Source organism: Protopterus annectens, chromosome 2.part2, assembly GCF_019279795.1.
Source record: "Protopterus annectens isolate FY-2018-M chromosome 2.part2, PAN1.0, whole genome shotgun sequence".
Taxonomy (NCBI): domain Eukaryota; kingdom Metazoa; phylum Chordata; order Ceratodontiformes; family Protopteridae; genus Protopterus; species Protopterus annectens.
In genome coordinates this window covers 345,942,739-345,963,122 of record NC_056730.1, presented here as the reverse complement: position 1 = coordinate 345,963,122, position 20,384 = coordinate 345,942,739, and the positions used below count along the sequence as shown (strand labels likewise).

Below are 20,384 nucleotides of genomic sequence, written 5' to 3'. Positions count from 1 at the left end.
TCTGATCAGTTTGCTATTTTCCTTTCACAGTGCTCTTTGGGGTGAGATAAGACATGTACTCATGCATGTATGAACTCTATAGTTCTAGACATAATAGACCAAACAGATCAGTAACACTTCATACATGTACGTATGCCATTACTATTAGGATCGCTCAAGAAAATGGCGACAGAACAATATTGTCAGCCTACAGAGAATGACCAAGAAAACTTGGAAACTTAAAGTGAAAAGTGTTAACTTTTATTAAGGCTCAGCTCAGATGACTTTTACCGTTTCTAAATGTTGAATGAGGAAGTCCACACTAGAGTGACTCGGTATGTATGAAGGGATAAAATGATATCAATAAGGATTAATGTCATTACATCTGACATTATGTGCACCTGCTGTCAGCTGTCTGATACAAACAATGCATTTTATAAAAGGATGAGTGTGCATTCACTGCATTGCAGGACGTCAGGACTTCACTGTGATGGTATAATTTAACAAATGAACAAATGCAGAAGTAGACTAGTACTGTGACAGATATCTGCCATTCATAAGTACTCTAAAAAACACGATAAAGTCCTAAAACAAGAAAACATAACCGAGAAGGAGAAAAGATAGATCTTCTGTGACTTTGATTAGTTTATTTGACTGGGTTGTAACGCATGGACTGATTTTCAAAGTGCAGTTATTTTTGTGAGGTTGAGGCATGATTATGGGTCAGTATCTCCTGGTTTTTTTTGTTTCCCACATGCCTACTGGCTACACTGTATCAGTCAGACTAAAGCAGGACATGAACACCAACAAGAGAATAATATGCCCTGGATGCAGCTTAATTTCAAGTTATCCGAGACTCAAACACTCCTTCCTCCCTCCCTCACTGATAGTCAACATACCACATGCAGCATGTATTTTATTTTATCTACTTACCTTTGAATGGAAAGTTGTCATGGTAACAAATAAATGGACATTTCATAGGACAATTTTTTATCTGCCTAAAACGAATGGTCTTTAAATGACTTTTTATTAATTTCCCACTTTCTAGAAGGAAAGAAACATCTTTCTTATTCCACAACTACAGTTACCATACAAATCAAAGTCAGCAAGTCCCACAATAAGGTTTCTGCAGTCCCTCAAATAATGTAAAGAGGTACATCTAATCTCTATCAGTGTGTGTGTGTGTGTGTGTGTGTGTGTGTGTGTGTGTGTGTGTGTGTGTGTGTGTGTGTCTGTATCGCTACATATATACATACATAAACACACACACATATAATATACACACATATATATATATATATATATATATATATATATATATATATATATATATATATATATATATATATATATATATATATATATATATATATAGATATATATATAGATATATAGATATATATAGGGATCTACTTCAGATGATCGAAATTTCAAAAGTTCGACTTTTATATGGCCAAGACCATATGATTGAACTTTTAAAAGTTCAACCATCTAATAAAAAAGTAAAAAAAAAAGAAAACAATTACCTGAATGGTTTTGGCAGGAGGGCAAGCACCCCCGCACCTCCCACATGGAGAGCTGCACCCCCCACACCCCCTGCTATTTATATATACCAACACTGAGATTGCACTACAGTGTGGAAAAGGGAAATATTCCCATTCCATGCTGTATGGAGATCTCTGTTTGGAATGTTTGAATGTTTGTACTTTCAAACGTTCGATCATATGGTCTCTGCCATATGAAAGTCGAACTTTTGAAAGTTTGATTATATGAAGGGAACCTATATATAGATATAACATCACTGACTGCTCATTATTATAGTGCTAGTAGGTAGGAGTGTGCTGGGAAACTAATGTTTGCCTAAAAACGTTATTGCAGTTGCTGTGCATTTGCTGATTTAGTTGGTTAGGGTTAGGGCATGGGTTAGTAAAGTGGATAGATTTACAGTCTTGCATGTTTGGTGCTGTGTGTGTTCTGTGTCCTTTTGATTGCTTAAGGGTACTTTTAGGGAAAGGGTTTCTAAAATGTAAAGTCTAGGGTTAGGGGTTTTGTTAGGCTTAGCACACATGAGTAAGGTGATGTGGGGAGCCCCGATAGATAAATGTAGCCCTGATAGATAAATGTGCCTATTCCAGAATAGGGGAGTACATTGGGTTATTTATCTGTTATGTCATTTGGTATTGTTCATGTGGTTCTACAGATTTAGATCTCTAGATGGATGTTTGTTCTAGGAATGGTTCTGTTTACGTAAAGAAGTGCAATGAATGCTGGGTAGACTAGGAGTATTCTCCTCACATTTGCACAGCTTGACTCAGGATTTTACAGTTTCTTCCAAAACATGAAGGTGGATTTGCTCCTCTAAACTCTCCATATTTGTTGCATTTATCCTTACCCCTGTGGCCTAAGGCACGACAGAAAATGGTTTGGAAAAAACATTTCTCTTATCAAATTAATGAATTAGTAAATAAAAAGAAAACATATTTTGAAGTACCTTCACTGAGGTTCCCAAAGACAAGAAGGCAATACCTGTATATATATATATATATATATATATATATATATATATATATATATATATATATATATATATATATATACTAATCGATCAACTATCCACAAGAGTTATTTGGATTAAAATTTTACTTTTTAAGAAACTGAAAAATGAAATACTAACTAAATTAGTTAGGTTTCAATGGGGAGAAGTCATTTAGCATGACTTGCTGTTTTATGGCAAAGCCCATGGACTCTGCTCTCTTCAAGTGACTTACTTAACATCACACAGTACAGAGATAGGAGATATGTGACTCACATTTAACTTGTGATATGATTCTATATGAAGTAATCCAATGTGTAAGATAATAATGTTAAAGCATATTAAAATATCAGTGCACTGTCAGGTTTATACCAAATATGAGAAACTTTGCAAAAAAGATCTTTGAGTCTCCAGTGTCAGGACTGAACCCTGACACTGTGAGTCAAAGTTATTTACTCATGCAACCTGTCCTCTTTGGTATATACTCCTGTGACATGAAATCAGATATTAATGGACTACGCTTAACAAAGTATGGCAAGGAATGTAACCCGGGATGCAGTTATCAAATCTTATTTTGATAAGTAAATTATCTAGAAATAGCTAAATTAGACAGATTTATAAGACCAAGAACTGTAAAGCTGTTTCCTTCAGTAAATCTAGTATCACAATCAGTTACCATATAGATAACATTTCACTTAAATCTGACATGGCCATCACGGATTTGGATACCTAAGTTGATAAAACATTCTCTTTTGAACATCACATCTATGTAGTGTTATGAAAATTCTTCTACCTTGCACAGCAGTCCTTTAAAGAATCGCCTCAAGGTCCATTCAAGTTATTGCCCCAATTTATACATCCCTTATTAGACCCATCACTGAATATAATGCTCACTCTCATATGTACTTTGCTAAGCACCTAAAGCAAGTTGCGAGACCTCAGTATTTACTCAGCAAAAAGATTTTAGGTCTCAGATGCAATACTCATAACTACTCTGATAGACTAAAATACCTCTCCCTTTGCCCAGTGTCATCCTGAGGGGTATTTTATGCTTAGCCTTCCATGCTATGACTGACCCAGCACACCTTGAACTGACTCTTTCACCCAATCAAAACAAACAAAAAAAACACAATGGTAAGGCAAACAAACATTCTAGTGACCTAAACATATACTAACACATCAGTAATACAAAATGGTATAATATATACTACTCCAATGGAATAAACATGCTGTCCTTATGTATCAAGCAGAGCACTTCCCTAGCAAACTTTAAAATGGGTCTATAGTATATGTTCAAAGTTTGAAAACTTCGAACATTAAATAATCTAATTTAAATGTTCGAAGTTTCAAACATTGAACATATAATAAAAAAAAAAAAAAAAAATGGAACTTACCTGACTAGTGGCAAGCCCCCCTGCACCCCCCCTCTTTAAATATACCAACTCCGAGACCGCACTATAGTGCAGTAAAGGGAAGATTTCCCTTACTGCACTGTAGTGCAGTCTCGGAGTTGGTATATTTAAAGAGCGGGGGGTGAAGCGGGTGCAGGAGTGCTTGTCCCCCTGCCTACAGCCATTAGTTTTGGGTTTGTTTGTTTTTTTTTACATATGCTCGAAGTTTTATACCTTCAAACATTTAAATTCAATATTTTAATGTTCGAAGTTATAAAACTTTGAACATGTGATATAGACCCCTTTAAAATCACTCATATGGCAAATTTTCTCTTGAGATATGTGGGGAAACTCTGTTATTTTCCTACCAGTACTGGGTGATGTGGCTGACACTCTTGGTGGTCTCCTTGCTTGTAAACATAGTAAGAAGGTATCTGTGATTCTATGAAGCTATCAGTATAGTTTTCCCGAATGGCAGTTATCTAGAAGAGTGCTGATGTTCTTAGCTGCTTTTTTATATAACGATGACAAGTACTCATGAGAAGATGATGATGGAAAATAATTATAATGAGATTAAACGCAGTGTTTACCTTTTGTTTCAATGGGTGTCATTTCTATTCTAGGCTCCTTTCATTTTTAAAGAAAAGCAATGAAGCATAATAGCATTATAAAGTATTATACAAGTTCCATATGAAAATATGAACAGATGCAAAATATTACAAATGCACATTACAAATGAAATGAGTACAAGAATAAAGCGAACACAAACAAGTTTTTATATGGAGGTATAATATGCATCGCCAAACATAGATAAAGATGGGCAGCCTCATATGATATGTCAAACACCACATTACAGTAGGATAATGACCCAGTCTAAATAATTATGTAAGACATAAAATGAGCTTACAACATGGTCTGTGCATAACAGATCAGACTTTTAGATAGGTCACCTCGCTGTTAGGGAACTGAACCCTGCCAACGTATGATTAACTACCTATTTCAAGCACTGAATCATGTGGAATCTTAAAAGATAAGGAACATACTACCAGGATCCTTTCCTTAATAATTTTTCCAACGGGTTTCTGTGGTCTTACTAAACCATGACTTGCAACTTAGTTTTAAGGAAGTGCAGCCAGACTGCAGTAGCAATGTAGTAAAAGTGAGTTGGGGAGGATACATGTAAAACAAGAGTGTATATGGTAGGAACTGTGGCAAAAGAAATACATTATCTGTCACAAACAAATGGATTCTGAGCAGTTAATGCATACACAGATAAGCTAAGATTTTTATAAGGAAGACTGTTCTATCAAAATGTGAATGTGATAATAAATTCAGTACTGTATGGAAAATGTGTCAAAAACTTCAGAGGATAGACAGAATCTTAAGTTTACTGAGGTGCATATTTTGATACTGCACATCAGAATCTGAGACAAGACCCTAGATTACGGTGTCATCAGAACTATCTCAGTATGAGCAGCTGTAACAAAAGGAAAATAACGCATATGAAATAAATGAGCATATTATACCTGTACAAAGCAATAATATTTCTACTTAGAACTTGCAAGGTTTTGGTGGCATGCACGTCAGGAAAAGCCAAACTAAAAGTAGTATATAAGGATATGTAGGAATGTTCTTTTAGATGGATTTGTAACCATCAGTGTGAAATGTGTAGTCAGCTTTGTGGTCTGTAATTTTAAAAGTATCACGGCTGGCATGAAGATGTTGAGGTGATGAAGATGAGGACAGGTTTTGCATAACGTCATTACCTGCATACAGATGAGCTTTAAAGGAACAGACCCTGCAATAGTTATGGAGGAGTGGACACCACCAAGTGACACATATATTTACTGGATGAAGACTGAAGTGCATTCAGCCCAAGTTAGCTAGTTCTAAGCACTTTGCAAAGAGAATATAATTTGTCCCATCACTCTGAGGGACAAGACACTATTAGGTACTTGTGAAAAACAGTCTAATGAATGCAGTCAAAGGTATTGGAGGGATCGACATAAGCAGCTTTAGCTATGACTGTAGTCCTGAAACAAGTTAAGCAGGAAGTCAGGAAAATAATGGTGCATAATGGTGACTTGCGGTACATCTTGTCTGTGCTAATGATGTCAGAGGATGCTATGCATTGTGAGACTTAATTGTTGTTACATGCCCTAACGCTTCTTATTGAAGTAAAAGAAGAATTTTATATCGCATGAAAAGTATTTTTGTAGAAATAAAACAACCATTTCTTTACATAAACCCAGAAAAAATGTGTGCTTCATAACCACAGTTATAGTATTTTAAGAATATGCATATATTTATCTAAGTATTCTGAACTGTGTGTGTTGACCTCTATGAGAAGATTCTGTATAGCAGTTGTGAAATAAATTAAAAATTACCTTTTCTCCTTTAATACCAGCTGGGCCAGCACTGCCTTCAATTCCCTGTTAAAGGCAATTTAATAATAAATAATTACTAATAATAATTGTTAATAGACACTTTAGGCGAAATTCAGTGAATTATTTCTGAGGTATAATAAAGAGTTGCAGATTTAGTGTACATACCATATCCCCTTTCTCTCCTTTTGTTCCAGTAGGACCAGAAATCCCAGGCTCTCCTTTCTCTGTCTGTTGGAAATAAAAAATAAATTTCAGAAAATTAACAGCTCTGACATATATACATTATCCAAAGTAAACTAAGAATAAACTGGCATATTATTAGTTATATAATTATACAGTTGAGGAAGTAATACATTAATTACTATACAACAAATAAAATAATATTGATAAAACACCAAGGCAGTTCCTTAATAAATGCAATAAAATGTTCAGGTTAAAAATCTTGAGGTGGAAAATGTAATTATGAAATTACTTTTCTTACTAAAATTCATGCCTGTTGTTCATGAGTAGCTCAATAATAAAATAATGGATTCCATTAAAAATGAGATGGTGTGGGTTTAATCTATTAAACTGATAGTCATTATATTAATTGGCACTTGATTGTCCTGTTTCTAATATTGTGCTATCTACAGTGTCATGCATGCTGATGTTGCTTGTCTGCGGTAAGACATAGTTGCCACAAGATGGCACTATAATCATTTCAGTGTGAGCACCGCAGATCCTGGGTATTCGAAAACAGATAAAATAAGACAGAGAGGGATGGACCGGAGCACTTAGATGGTTGGAGGCAGATACATTTCTACATTTCAGGTGGAAATGTCTGCAGCTGTTCGCCCTTGTGACAAACACAGAACAATCAAAGTTCACACTAAAGCAATCCTTTCACTGTTGTTTTCCAGCGAATGGCAAATGCAAAAGCAATAACATAATGTAATAGTCGTATGTGAATACGCACACACTGTATGTATGTGAGCTGTTTTGCATTCTGACTGCATAATGCTGACCCACACAATATGTAGATGAAGGATGAATTAAAACAACTTGTTGCTTCCTGAAAGCAAGCCAGATCACTGCAACAGAAGGTTGCTTACTGCTTTAGTTCAAACTATGGATTTTGGTATGTGGTTAAGTTATTTTATAGCATGGACTGTCAGAATCTTACCTTTCTGCAATGCAGTTTAAAACTACTCTATTTATGTTATGCCTTAATTGGAGATTTGGAAAGTTACTATAAATGTACTGAAAATTGTAAATTTAATTCATTCTTCATATAGTGAAACAACAATTCAGCCCTCCATCCATCCATCCATCCATCCATCCATCCATCCATCCATCCACAACCCCTTGTTCCCATTTTTGCACATGAGATTGGGGTGTCACTTCAATGGTGACAACCATCCAGAGCCACGGTTTACACCTTCAGGTGGCTAGCATTGTCCTCTGGAATATGTTGTGTCTCCATTATTCTTACCAACAGAATCACACTTTTTACTAATACCAGTTTCAAAAGAGAACTGTCCATGACACGTCATATTCATTGCTTGCACTGCCTGGAACACAATCACTGCTTGATCAGAGGTCCCAGGCTACTTCAACACCCACTCTGACATTACTCATTACACACACACACACACACACACACACACACACACACACACACACACACATACACGCACACACACGCATGCACGCACGCACACATGCACACACACACATACACACGCACACACACACACATTTGACCTTTTCAAAACTCTGAAAGTATAAAGGTATTTCACATACACATGATGCAATGCAAATAACAGTTCTGACACTTTACCAGTTTAAAGCGTGGGTGTAATTTATTTGTTAACCAGGTAAGTAAAATGGTCCCTCTGATGCTTAAGGAAAGGGTAAGTGAAATGTATGTTGACAACTAACAATATCATACAAAAAGTATGTTTTAGGACATAAAAAAGTCTATAGAGACAAACGCACACAGATACAAGTAAGACATGCAAGTGCCACAGAGATAATGATCTGAAACAAGAACTGCATCCTGGCTGATGTAGTAGTGAGGGGCAGAGCTTAACAAATGAAATAATCTTCTACCCTTTAAGTGCCATTCACATCCACATTAGTTTCATCTCTCATTCTGAGAGTGACATACGTCTCACAGGCAGCCAGTGGACAGTATCTCTGCCACCATTCAAAAACAGATAGCTCCTTAATATATGTTACCCAGAAGCCATATAACCACTGGTATCTTCTACAACTGTCAACAGTCTGCATTTTATAACAACATGTTTATTATTATCATATGCTGTCAGACTGCTTCAGTGCAAAGGGACAAAGCAGAAACCGAGTCACAGACACAAAACTTCTACCATCCAGCATATGTACGATTGAATATACCAGAAAGAAAGTACCTTTTGGAAGGTCCTCATTTAGGAATTTTTTATTACATTTCCATTTGCCTCAACAGTGGCATCAAAACTACCTAATTTCTTCATTTATAATTGGTATAGTTTATAATAAAATGTGAGGAAGAAAAAAACAACGTACTGTGGAACACAGTCAAGGGATGTTTATTTCTATTGACATTAACAAGTAACTAGCTTTTTGAGGTATTGCAAGCTATGTGATCTAATAAAGTGACATTTTTGTAATAACATAATGATCATAAAGTGGTTGTGGTAATCAAACATAGGTCTAGAAAATAAATCTTGTTTAAAGATCATTATAAAATAAATTAAACTATACTGGCCTGAACACGTCTTCCAGGTCATTTAATAAAATGTGGCAGTGGAAAGTAATTGTTATGTATTAAAAAAGATGTGGCAGCCTCTATAAGACCATCATAATGTCTAGCCGAACTTAAATGGAAGTAGACACTTTGCTCTACCTTTCAAGTTATTTTTTTAAATAATTGTATACGTGTATATAGATATTTTTAATAGCTTTGTTGTGCAATCTTTCAAGCTATTTTATTAAATAATTGTATACGTGTGTATAGATATTTTTAATAGCTTTGCTCTGTAATCACGGCCACCTATCTTTTACTTACAATCTGGTAGGATTCTTATCCCATGGATTTGCAAGTAGTAGGAATAGAAAGTAGGGGAAATAGTGTCCAGCAGAGCAAATTTTACTAAACTCTGAATGCAAAGTTATCTAAAAGAATGATTTCACTGAGATATGTCATAACAAACTTTGATATAATGATAGTTATCAAATCCTCAAATGCTTCCTAGATTACCCAATAAAGCGGTGCCTAAAAAGTTAGCAATTCATCTGTTGAGATCTTCATGGCAATAAATTTACTTAGAACAGAATTGCTGCCTTTCCTTATTTTAGTATATCCTTTTAAACTGTACCCTATACTGTATTCTACAATTTGATATTCCAAAAAAATAGCACCATATGGCCTTTATGAGTGTAAAAGACTTATATTACTTCAGTGCAATGGAGAAGTGGTTCTTCCTGTGAGTGACCATAAAAAGGGTCAGTAGCTTACTGGGATGCTACCTGGTCTAGCCACCAAAATATGATAAAACAAATGGTTGACAAATTGGATATAACTTCTTTCTGTGCATGCAGAGAATATAGTAACAATCACAGTATGAGTCAGACACACTTGTTTGTCTTAAATTACTGTTCAGGCCTGTAAAGCACTAAAGCCCCTACATTCACACATGATGGAGGAAGACTATCACTATATGAAGATAAACAATGGTCATCAACAAAAAGGGTAGTCCTCTACTAAATATGACTATAGCAGATAGAAAGTGGCATTCAATGTGCAGACTTTTGGAATGCACATACAAGTGAGAAGTTTCATATTAAAATAACAGCTACTCAGGACAAATTCATAAAAATGTACACTGGCCCTAATGGTACAAGTACCGAGTGTCTTCATAATAAAATGACAGGTGCTTAGGACACATCAGTAAAATGTATTTTGGCTCTAATGTTAGAAGTCCTGAGTGTCTTCATATTAAAAAGACCGATGCTCAGGATACATCCATAAAATGTATACTGACTCTAATGTTACAAGTCCTGAGTTTCTTTATAATAAAATGGCAAGTGTCAGGATACATATGTAAAATGTACACTGGCCCTAATATTAGAATTTCATTGTGGTCCCATATTAAAATAACAGGTGCTCAGCACGCATCTGTAAAATGTACACTGGTCCTAATGTTATACGTTCTACGTGGCTTCATGAAGAATGACAGCAGTGGGCATCAGGTATAATGCTGTAGCGGCAGTTATAAATCTGAATCAATAGACAGGTAGAGAAGAGGGCCATAAAAGGACAAAAGAGTAGTGGTTTAGTGGGACACTACCTGGTCACTGAGGTGCAGCTAAGTATTTCAATGCTGCTTTTAGGAGATTTGGAAACGGAGCAGAAAAAGTACCACACAAGATCAAATTCCAGGTAAGGCGGTAGGGGACACAGCTCACAAGTAAGAAAATGGAGGATGAAGGTAGGTAATTAGGCATCTTGTGCTACTCTATCTGAAGGTTACAAAACAGTGCTTCTGGTGAAGGGGGACTAAAGGGGGCAGTGTTGTAAGTATTCTTTTTATATGGTAACCATTCATTTTTGTAGTTTTGGTGTTGATTAACCTACTGTTTTCCCTTTGAAATGCCACAGAGCCATGGACAAAGATTTTTTAGTCCTCCTGCTTTTCTTACGATTGACCAAATCAAAATTGTTGACTACTTTCTGGTAAAATGGTGACCTGCTGTGCTGAGGAATAGGCATCACGCCTGGTAATGATAATTTCTTTTAACTAAGGATTTTACTAACATGGCTAATTCTTTTTTTCTTATGCAGTTTTAAGAAGACAGTGATAACCTGTGTGAAATCTGCCTCTGCAGCTGCTTTGACAACTAGCACTCTCAGACTGCAGTCTTCCATCTAGAGTTGGGCCAACAACTGATACAGCACTCCCTATAGAATGACATGTCAGCTCTGTTCTTAGCTCTGCATAAGCTCCTTGTATACAAGACTCCTGCACAAACCTAAAATCTAACCACACTGCTGCCAGAGCAGTGTGACCAACATCATAGTCAATTAAATGTTTCCTCATGGAATTAACAAACTTGAAATCAGATGTTTAATAGGATACTGACATCCCACATCTGTACCTGAGTACTAACAGACAAGATATCTCTTCTGAGCGAGGTTATGACAGTATGACAGTATGCAAACCGAGAAAAAACATCACTATCACCTAAGTTTAAATTGTAATGCAGGGAGATAGTAACCTCCTGGGGCAACATAAACAGCAAAGCTCATTGGACAAGAGAAAACAGTCTCTAAGCCATAATACTCTCTAATTTTCATATCCAGAAAACCGGTGCATCAACAGAACCTTGATGCTAGGGTTTGTAGTGGATGTTCTCTCTACCACAGCTGATATTGATATAGCTCAACTACTTATGAAAATCAGCTAGATTTTGTGCAGATTATCTCAGATATTTGACCAAGCAACACTACTTGTTTTTTTTGTTTTCTTTCAGATAGATACAGACTAAAGAATTGTTTGTATAATTTGATGTCCTGCATTCCTCATTTGGTACAGAACATTGCCTGTCTCACTCCTCACAAACAAGGCCCCTGCAAGTGTAGAGGTCTTTTGGTAGGTGACTGGGGAAGTGTGCTCAGGGGAGATTGTAACACCATAGTACAGTGCCGTTCTTACAGCTGTGGACAGCTTTGTGGCATTATGTATGTACATGTCACTGGACTCCTGTTCTCAATCGTTACTTTAAACTGCTAGTCATAGGCTGGAAGCCTTCCTCTTCCACTGCAAGACAGGATGAGAAGACACAAAAATTACATGTTGAATATCTTTGGCTTACTCTTCAGGGAATGACTTCAGTAATCAAACTGTTTGATGTTCTTTGTATTGAATGGGTTAGTCACAGAACATTTCTTTCTCATTATTTTTGCATTTAGGGGCTCTTTTTTTTGCATTTTAAAAGCAAGAGCAAGCTGACTTAACCAGTGCTGCTAAGTAACTCATTCTCTTCATTTGGGTGTCTGAAGTCATTACTGTAACTTTCAATGTTTGCACAAGAGACCTAGTTAGAGTGGGGTGAAGGGGGCAGTTTCCCTGGGTGGAGTGGGGTAGGGGGTGCAATCTGTAGATGCTGACTGGTCAGTAATAATAATGCTATTTATATTTGGGAAAGTTGAAAGCATTTTTTTTTAGTCCTGAATTAGAGGACCTTTTTATGTACCTCGACTTAGGACCTGTCCTGCTCCTTAGGTGATTAGTGTCAGATTAGTGACTCTTAATGCAGAGTTGTGTGGTATCAGATTGGGAACAACACAGGGTGTTACGTGAACCAGTTATGACTTCAATCACATCCTGATTCTTTGACAAAATCAAGTGATGTCCTTACAATTCAAAAGATGTTACTAAGGAATTATAAATAGCAAGCAGTGTGTAATAAACTAACCTCTTACAGTAGTTACATTCATTAGATTCCTGGCCTTAACATGGATTTTATAAGTCAAAGTAAACAGTACTTTAAATTTTACAGTATTTTGTAAAAAACGTACAATATCTCATGCTGCACATATACTGACATCGGTGATTTGTTCATCCAGTTGTGAGCTTTCATATGAGGCCAATCAGTTCTATGTCACTTTGTTATTCAAAATTCAGGAACTGTATAAAGATGAGAAAAATAAGTAAATAGTATATGAACAGCATATAATATATCTCACTTTTCTGGAAAGAGGTCAAAAATCAATGCAATCATCTACCCCATCATCATATAAGCTTTAAAGTAAAATATTTCAATAATTTGTAGGTAACATGTTTTTGGAATTAATAACTCAAATATGAATGGATAAATTTAGATCCCTAGAGGTGTCACTAGGATGATCCGAGAAAAATGCCCTGAGACATCAGCAGGGTTTATTGAGGAGTCTATTAAATGTTTATTTACATGGCTTCCAGAACACCTAGTCATGAAAATAATGGAGGGTTATTTCAGTGATATGGAGGCCACTTCTGAGGACTATTAAAAGAGACTTCTTGTAAAAATCAGAGGAATACAGGTTTGGTACTGCTACAGAATATGTTGTATTATGTCTCATTTAATTTGTTTTATATTTGGAATGAAGCAATTGTGGGTAGTTTTGATTTGTACCTTCATTTAACTGAAACATTAGGTTTCCTGGAAAATAGGGAACAGGAAGGAAAGGAAATATGAAAAGGAACTTTAATTTATGGTTGTGGGAGAAAATTATTCTATGAAGGTGTATAAGAAACGAATATAAAAGGATAGCACAGAGTGAAAGCGAAGAATTATTATTTGGAACCTGGATAGGAGAGCTGTAGTCAGGGTATCAAAGTTTCAATAAAAACGAGGCGTCTGCAATTACCTTATGACTTGCTTTCTTAACATTACCATGGTATGTTTCTTAATTAAATATGCATTGTTTGTTAATAGTGTTAATTACTGCAGTATTTCTATTACTAAGGTGTGTTCCATTAACAAGTATGCACTGAGCATTTCTTAACAGTGTTAATTCCTGCACGCATTCTCATTACTGAGATATGCAACTTTAGCAGGTAAATAATTTGTTAATATTGTTAATTATTATGTGTATTTTCATTACTAATGGTGCTTCAAAGCCTTTATTAATACTTATAATTACTACTTGCATTTTAATTACTCCTTTATATTCCTTGACCACTTACACTGTTGATTACAAGATGCATTTTGATTACTAAAGATAATTAAAATCTGGCAAAGAATATCAAAGAAATTTAAGCTTGTGAAATTAAAGGCTGTAATGCATTTAGTAAGTGTATGTCTAGCACTGATTATGTAGACAAGGAGTCCAATTTTAGACAAGTAGAAAACACTCTGTATTGCAGGAATTCAGGCAGGACTGGGTGAGAAGGGGCAGAAGTTCTTTTATTAAAGAGTGACAAAGACAAATAAGGTTCCAAGAAACATTTTAATAAAAGAATGAAGCACAGCTGGAATGTGCTTTTTTCACCCAAGTAAGTATAGTATATTAGACAGAAAATAGATAATGAAGATGGTGCACAGTAATATAAATTTCACTGGGAAGTGCATCTGATTTGTTTCTGCACCAAGCGGTTTGTAGCTATTCTACAATACTGGCTACCTCTGCTAGTATTGTACACTTACAACTTGAAGTTTTCAGCTACGATGCCATGGACATCAGGATTATTATAGCCTTGTTATCTTGAAGTTAGAATTTCTTTTTAAAGTAGATAAGTCATTTTAGGTGACTGGACTTTATGTTTAAGCGTGAACAGATGTAGCCAGAAGATTGTTTTGTGAAAGAGTGGGCCCAGACAGAATGAGAGTGTCAGTAAAGAACTCGTCTGTAATGAGACAAGTAGATAGGACAATAATTTTGTTTACCTGGCCTGACTGCCTGTAACAGTTAGCAGGCAAACAGCAGTGATTAAGGAATATGTGTTTTATAGGTTCTTCCAAATCAGGCATAGTTTTTCAGAAAAAAAGGTATGTGCAGATCAAAAGTGGGTTTGGCATAATCATTAAGGTTTTCAACTAGCAGACACACGGTATAGGGTTTGATTCTGACCCTGTGTTATTGATTAGGCTTAACACTGTCTTTCAGGACAGATAGTCTACTATTCAGCTATGAACCTGTGACCAAAATCAGGAGAAGAAATACATGTGAACAAAACTTGTTTTCAGCATTGTAAGCAGAGGCAATTGTAATTAGTAATGGTAACTTCATAAACCAGACTTTTAAGTTTACAAGTAAAATAGTACTGAATGGATTTTATTAAGGCTGATCAAATAAAACATGCTTTGTAACTAGCCAGCAACTGATGAAAGGAACTTAAGAGTAATGAAAAGCATTCAGTTTAAGAGCAGGTGTGACGCTACAGCAGATTTGGAATATATTTTCTTACAGGAAAGAAAGTCAGAATGGTAACAGGTAAAGTCTTTCCCTCACATGTTGCAGGGTTTGACTTTGCCCTACAATTAGTTGCTAGGCGTGTAATAGTCTGCAGACTGATAGCCTAAGATTTATCTATAAACATATGAATCTATGACTATAGCAACAATGATAACTATAAATAGCCATTGCGGTAAAATTAAATAAAAATGTCATCCATACAATGCTAATGGGATGGGGATAGCCCTTCAGATTTTATAGTTACTGATAGGGCAAGAAAGTAACAGTTCCTTCAGTCACTGATGTCAAGGTGTAGGTGTGGGTGGAGATTAGGAGGACAATGAAGAACAATTCTAGGTGGCTTAAAGGTGGTTCTAGCAAACCATCATAGGATGCATAATGAATGGAAAAATACTGGCCTTGACTGGAGGTGTTGCTCAGAGAGACAGCATCAGAAGCAACTGGTTGAGTTTCTCTAAGAAATTCAATGAAGCAATTAAACATTTCCAATATAGCAAGGTAGTATGAGTGTTTGAGATCCAGAAAACAAATAAACTTTGCTGCTATGTAGGAAACCAAAAACCACAAACCAGCATTAAAGGAAAATTCTTTTAATACAAAATATTGTTAAGCACTTTTGTTCCCAAATAATGGAACTTCATCAGAACAATACAACTAAACTAATCACATTCATTTAAAAACCTTATAGATAACATCAAGTGATTTATCCAAACCACTTAAATAAAACACATTATCCCCCCCAAAATAAAGTCACAATAGTTAACATAATAACCGAATAAAGACAACTAATTGCCAAATTTTTAACTGTTAAAACCTTACACTAAACTATCATGGCACAGCTGAGGTTTGGAGAGTACCTAGCTTGAAATATATTATGGTAAAGCATAGGTTTGAACAATTGTCAAGATAACAAGACAGACCTAAAGTTTGGAGAGTGCCCAATTTGGAAGATATCATAGCACAGTTGAGGTTTGGAGACCAACCAGCTTGGAGAATATCATAGCACAGCTGAAGCGTGGAGGCTACCCAGTTTGGAAGATATCATGGCACAGCTGAGGCTTAGGGAGTACCCAGTTTGGAGGATATCATGCCACAGTGCAGGTTTGGGGAGTATCCAGTTAAGAGGATACCATGGTACAGCTGAGGTTTGGAAAGTACCCAGTTTGGAGGATATCATGGGACAGCTGAGGTTGGGAAAGTACCCAGTTTGAAAGATATCATGGTACACTGATGTTTGAGGAGTACCTAGTTTGGAGGATATCATGGGACAGCTGAGGTTGGGAAAGTACCCAGTTTGAAAGATATCATGGTACATTGATGTTTGAGGAGTACAAAGTTTGGAGGATATCATGGGACAGCTGAGGTTGGGAAAGTACACAGTTTGGAGAATATCATGGCACACTGATGTTTGGGGAGTACCCAGTTTGGAGGATTTCATAACACAGCTGAGGTTTGGAGAGTGCCCAGTTTGGAAGATTTTATGGTACAGCAAAGGTCTGGAGAGTACCCTCTTAGGAGGATATCATAGCATTGCTGAGGATGAGAGATCATCCAATTTGGAAGTATCATGATGCATCTGAGATTTGGAGACAACTCACTTTGGAGGATATCATGGCATAGTTGAGGCTGTTTGGAGAGTACATAGTTTGGAGGATATTATGGCACAGCAGAGGTATGGAGACTGCACAGTTTGGAGGATATCATGGCACAGCTGAGGTTTGGTGAGCACCCAGTTTTGACATGTGAAAGTTGCATTTGTGGATGGTGTTGCCCTCTTAATTTCATGTGATTGTGACCTCTGTCATGCAAGGCAGGAGGTCTTTGCTGTATGTGAAAGAGGTGAGATGAAGATCAACACCCCCAAATCAGAAGTCATATTTCAGTCTATGAAAATAGCAAAATTCTCTCTCTGATTTTAGATAAGAAAAGCGTAGCTCTTTATTGAGGTAGTTTAAGCATTCTGGACTGCTAAATTTAAATTCAGCATAATGCAGGATGGCATGGACAACAGTAAAACTCTCAACTGAGTCACTGAGGTTTACTTGCTGGCTGATTTTTTTCTGGTTGCTTTACTGGTTGCATCAAGGTTAGACCCACTCCATTCACTCTCACTACACTTGGGCTCACTCTGCTTCCCTACCCTACCCCTATTCCCATACACCTCCACTTCCATTAGATTTATACCTATCCAAACCACATCCCTCACTTTCCTCAGCCTATCCACACACATCTGCTGAATTATCTACCTTACCTCCTCAACCCCACCCTCTGCATTATATACTGCAATTACTACTCCCTACCAGCTCACTCTGCCCTTCCTCTCTCCAACCCTTTGCTCAACCTCCCCACATCTCTACCAACCATGCATCTCTGCTACTCCTTAATAATCAATACTGTTTTACTCTACTTTCTTTACTTCACCTATAGCTCCACCTCCCTCCACTCATACCAAATTAGACACTACCACTCTCCAATAGTCCAACTGTCCTCCCATTGCTCTCAATCCCACACTTATACTGACATCAGCACACAATTTTATAACAACTCAACCTCCCTTCTCATACCTGAAAAACACATACATGCTAACCATCCCAGTTCCTGTACTCCAAGATATTCAAAAATGATGAACAATCTTAGACATCTTATATTACAGTCTATAATACAAAGTAAACTTCAAGCTGGCATCCATCCTAACCCAGATCCCAATAATTACATATCACCCTGCTGACACACTTCCTCCCTGCCTTCCCAACAAATTCTATACAATCTAGTACACATTCACATCCCAACCCCCCTCTAATACTGACCTGCTTTTTAACAATTTAAATCTCCGTAGTATCATAAGAAAAGCTAGTGAATATCATACTACCCTAGCCAGCTACTCACTCGACATAGCTGTATTAACCAAAACCTGGTTAAAGCCACACATTGCTGTTGGACAGAACCTAGGCTTGTATAGGCCCTAGGGCTGATAGCCTAGTACTAACCTATGAACCTATGAACCTATGAACATTAAAGACAATGAAATTATCCCAACCAGCAATAACATCATTAGACTAGACAGATTAAACAAAAGAGGTGTTGGTGTTGCCATTATGTTTAAAGACACCTTCAAAGTTGAACAACTAAACTGTGCTCCCACTGACCTACCCAGCTCCGAAATCCTAACTGCTTGCCTCAGAATCAATCCAAACAAAACAGTAATTATCATAAACACCTATCTCTCTCCAGGCAATAACCTTCCCACCATTGAAAGTCTACTTTCTTGGGCATCTACCAATTTCAACCAAGAAACTATAGTTTTTGGTGAGTTCAATCTTGAGTGCCACTAATGCTAATCCAAAACCCCTACAACTTCCTAAACCTCTTCAAATTCACCCAAACCATAACCTGTCCAACTTCCTAAACCTCTTCAACTTCACCCAAACCATAACCTGTCCAACTTCCTAAACCTCTTCAACTTCACCCAAACCATAACCTGTCCAACTTCCTAAACCTCTTCAACTTTACCCAAACCATCCTAAACCTCTTCAGATTCACCCAAACCATAACCTGTCCAACTTCCTAAACCTCTTCAACTTCACCCAAACCATAACCTGTCCAACTTCCTAAACCTCTTCAACTTCACCCAAACCATAACCTGTCCAACTTGCACAGACAAATATTCTAATAAGCAGTCAACATTAGATTGCATACTGACTAACAGACTCAACCTACATTACCTAGCCGGTTGCCTTCCAGAATCCCTTAGTGACCATTCTGTAACCTTTCTGTTCAGAAAACATGTACACACTCAAAGCAACATCACCTACAAATATATTTGTAGCAAAACAAATTCTCCCCCTTTACCTTTAACCTACTACTGCAACAATGTGGCTGGACACAACTTAAATACCTCCACCTAGACCTGGCTGTCCAGTATTTTAAAAACACTTTCCTTAAAATACTTAACAATCTCACTCCCTCAAGGAAAATACGCTCAAAAGCCAAGCACCTACCTTGGCTATCCAACGACACCAAACTGCTACTTAAAAGCAGAGATAGAGCATGGTCATCTTACCAGAACACCAAAGATAAACCTAACCTCTTAACATATCAACAGCTATGGAATCTAGATAAGAAACAAATCAAAAATGACAAACAAACTTACTTCCAAAACTGTCACAGGAACACCTAAATAACCAAAAAAAAAATTCTGGCAAAGCACTAACTATCTCCTCAGCCCAGGTCATGTCTCAACCCCTGCCGCAGTCTTCTCAAACAACTCTGACCTATTGCAACTCAATTCAACTCCCACTTTATAAACTCCATAACCTCCCTGCTAGGTAGCTAGACTAACCAACCACTTACTCTTCCCATTCCTATTCCAGATAACCCAACCCCCTCATTTTAATACCATTCAAACTAGTTCTATAAATACACTCTTAACCAAGCTAAAACCCTGCTTTCTTGCTGCTGACCAACTTTCAAATGAATTTCTAAATATTGCTGCTCCTTCTATTGCCTGCCCCATATCCCATATCTATCTTGATTAATCATTCCATTACAGAACAATATGTCCACTTCTGTGGAAAGTATGACACATCATTCCCCTCCACAAAGGCAGACCCTCTAAAGAAATAACAATGTCCATTTTATAGCCATCCTCTCCCCTTACAAAAATCTTACAACAATGCAACCACAATCAACTCCTTAACCACTTCTTTAGTCACAATCTGTTATCTAGTTCTCAAAATGGCTTTCGACTTAAACATAGTACTAGCTCAGCCTTAATAACTTTCACTAACACCATTAATCATCTCCTAAACAAAGGCCAGTTTGTCTCTTCTATTTTTCTCGACATGTCCAAAGCCTTTGACACTGTTTCCCACCAACTGCTTCTATACAAACTCTCATCTTATGGCCTTAGTACAGCATCCCAGACCTGGTTCCAGAGCTATCTTTCCAATCCTCAGCAAGCTACAAAATTGGCAAACATTCTCTTCCCCCTACTCCCCATCTCAGTTGGTGTACCCCAAAGCTCCATTCTTGGTCCCCTCCTCTTTAGTATGTTTGCTAACAACCTCAGCTCAACTAGCCTACATTGTCCAGTACACCAATGATACCACACTTATATGCACAGCCCCCTCACCACAAGAACTTCAAATAAAAATGCA

General features: G+C 36.9%; 1 protein-coding gene across 1 annotated transcript in view; it reads right to left on the bottom strand.

Annotated features, from left to right (window-relative positions):
- Window positions 1-20,384, bottom strand: part of COL19A1 (collagen type XIX alpha 1 chain) — a gene marked incomplete in the record, with an annotated part of 3,251,042 nt that overhangs the window by 977,718 nt on the left and 2,252,940 nt on the right. The window contains 2 exon segments of the mRNA XM_044063894.1: window positions 6,291-6,335; window positions 6,456-6,518. Coding sequence (XP_043919829.1) covers window positions 6,291-6,335; window positions 6,456-6,518 — 108 coding nt within the window.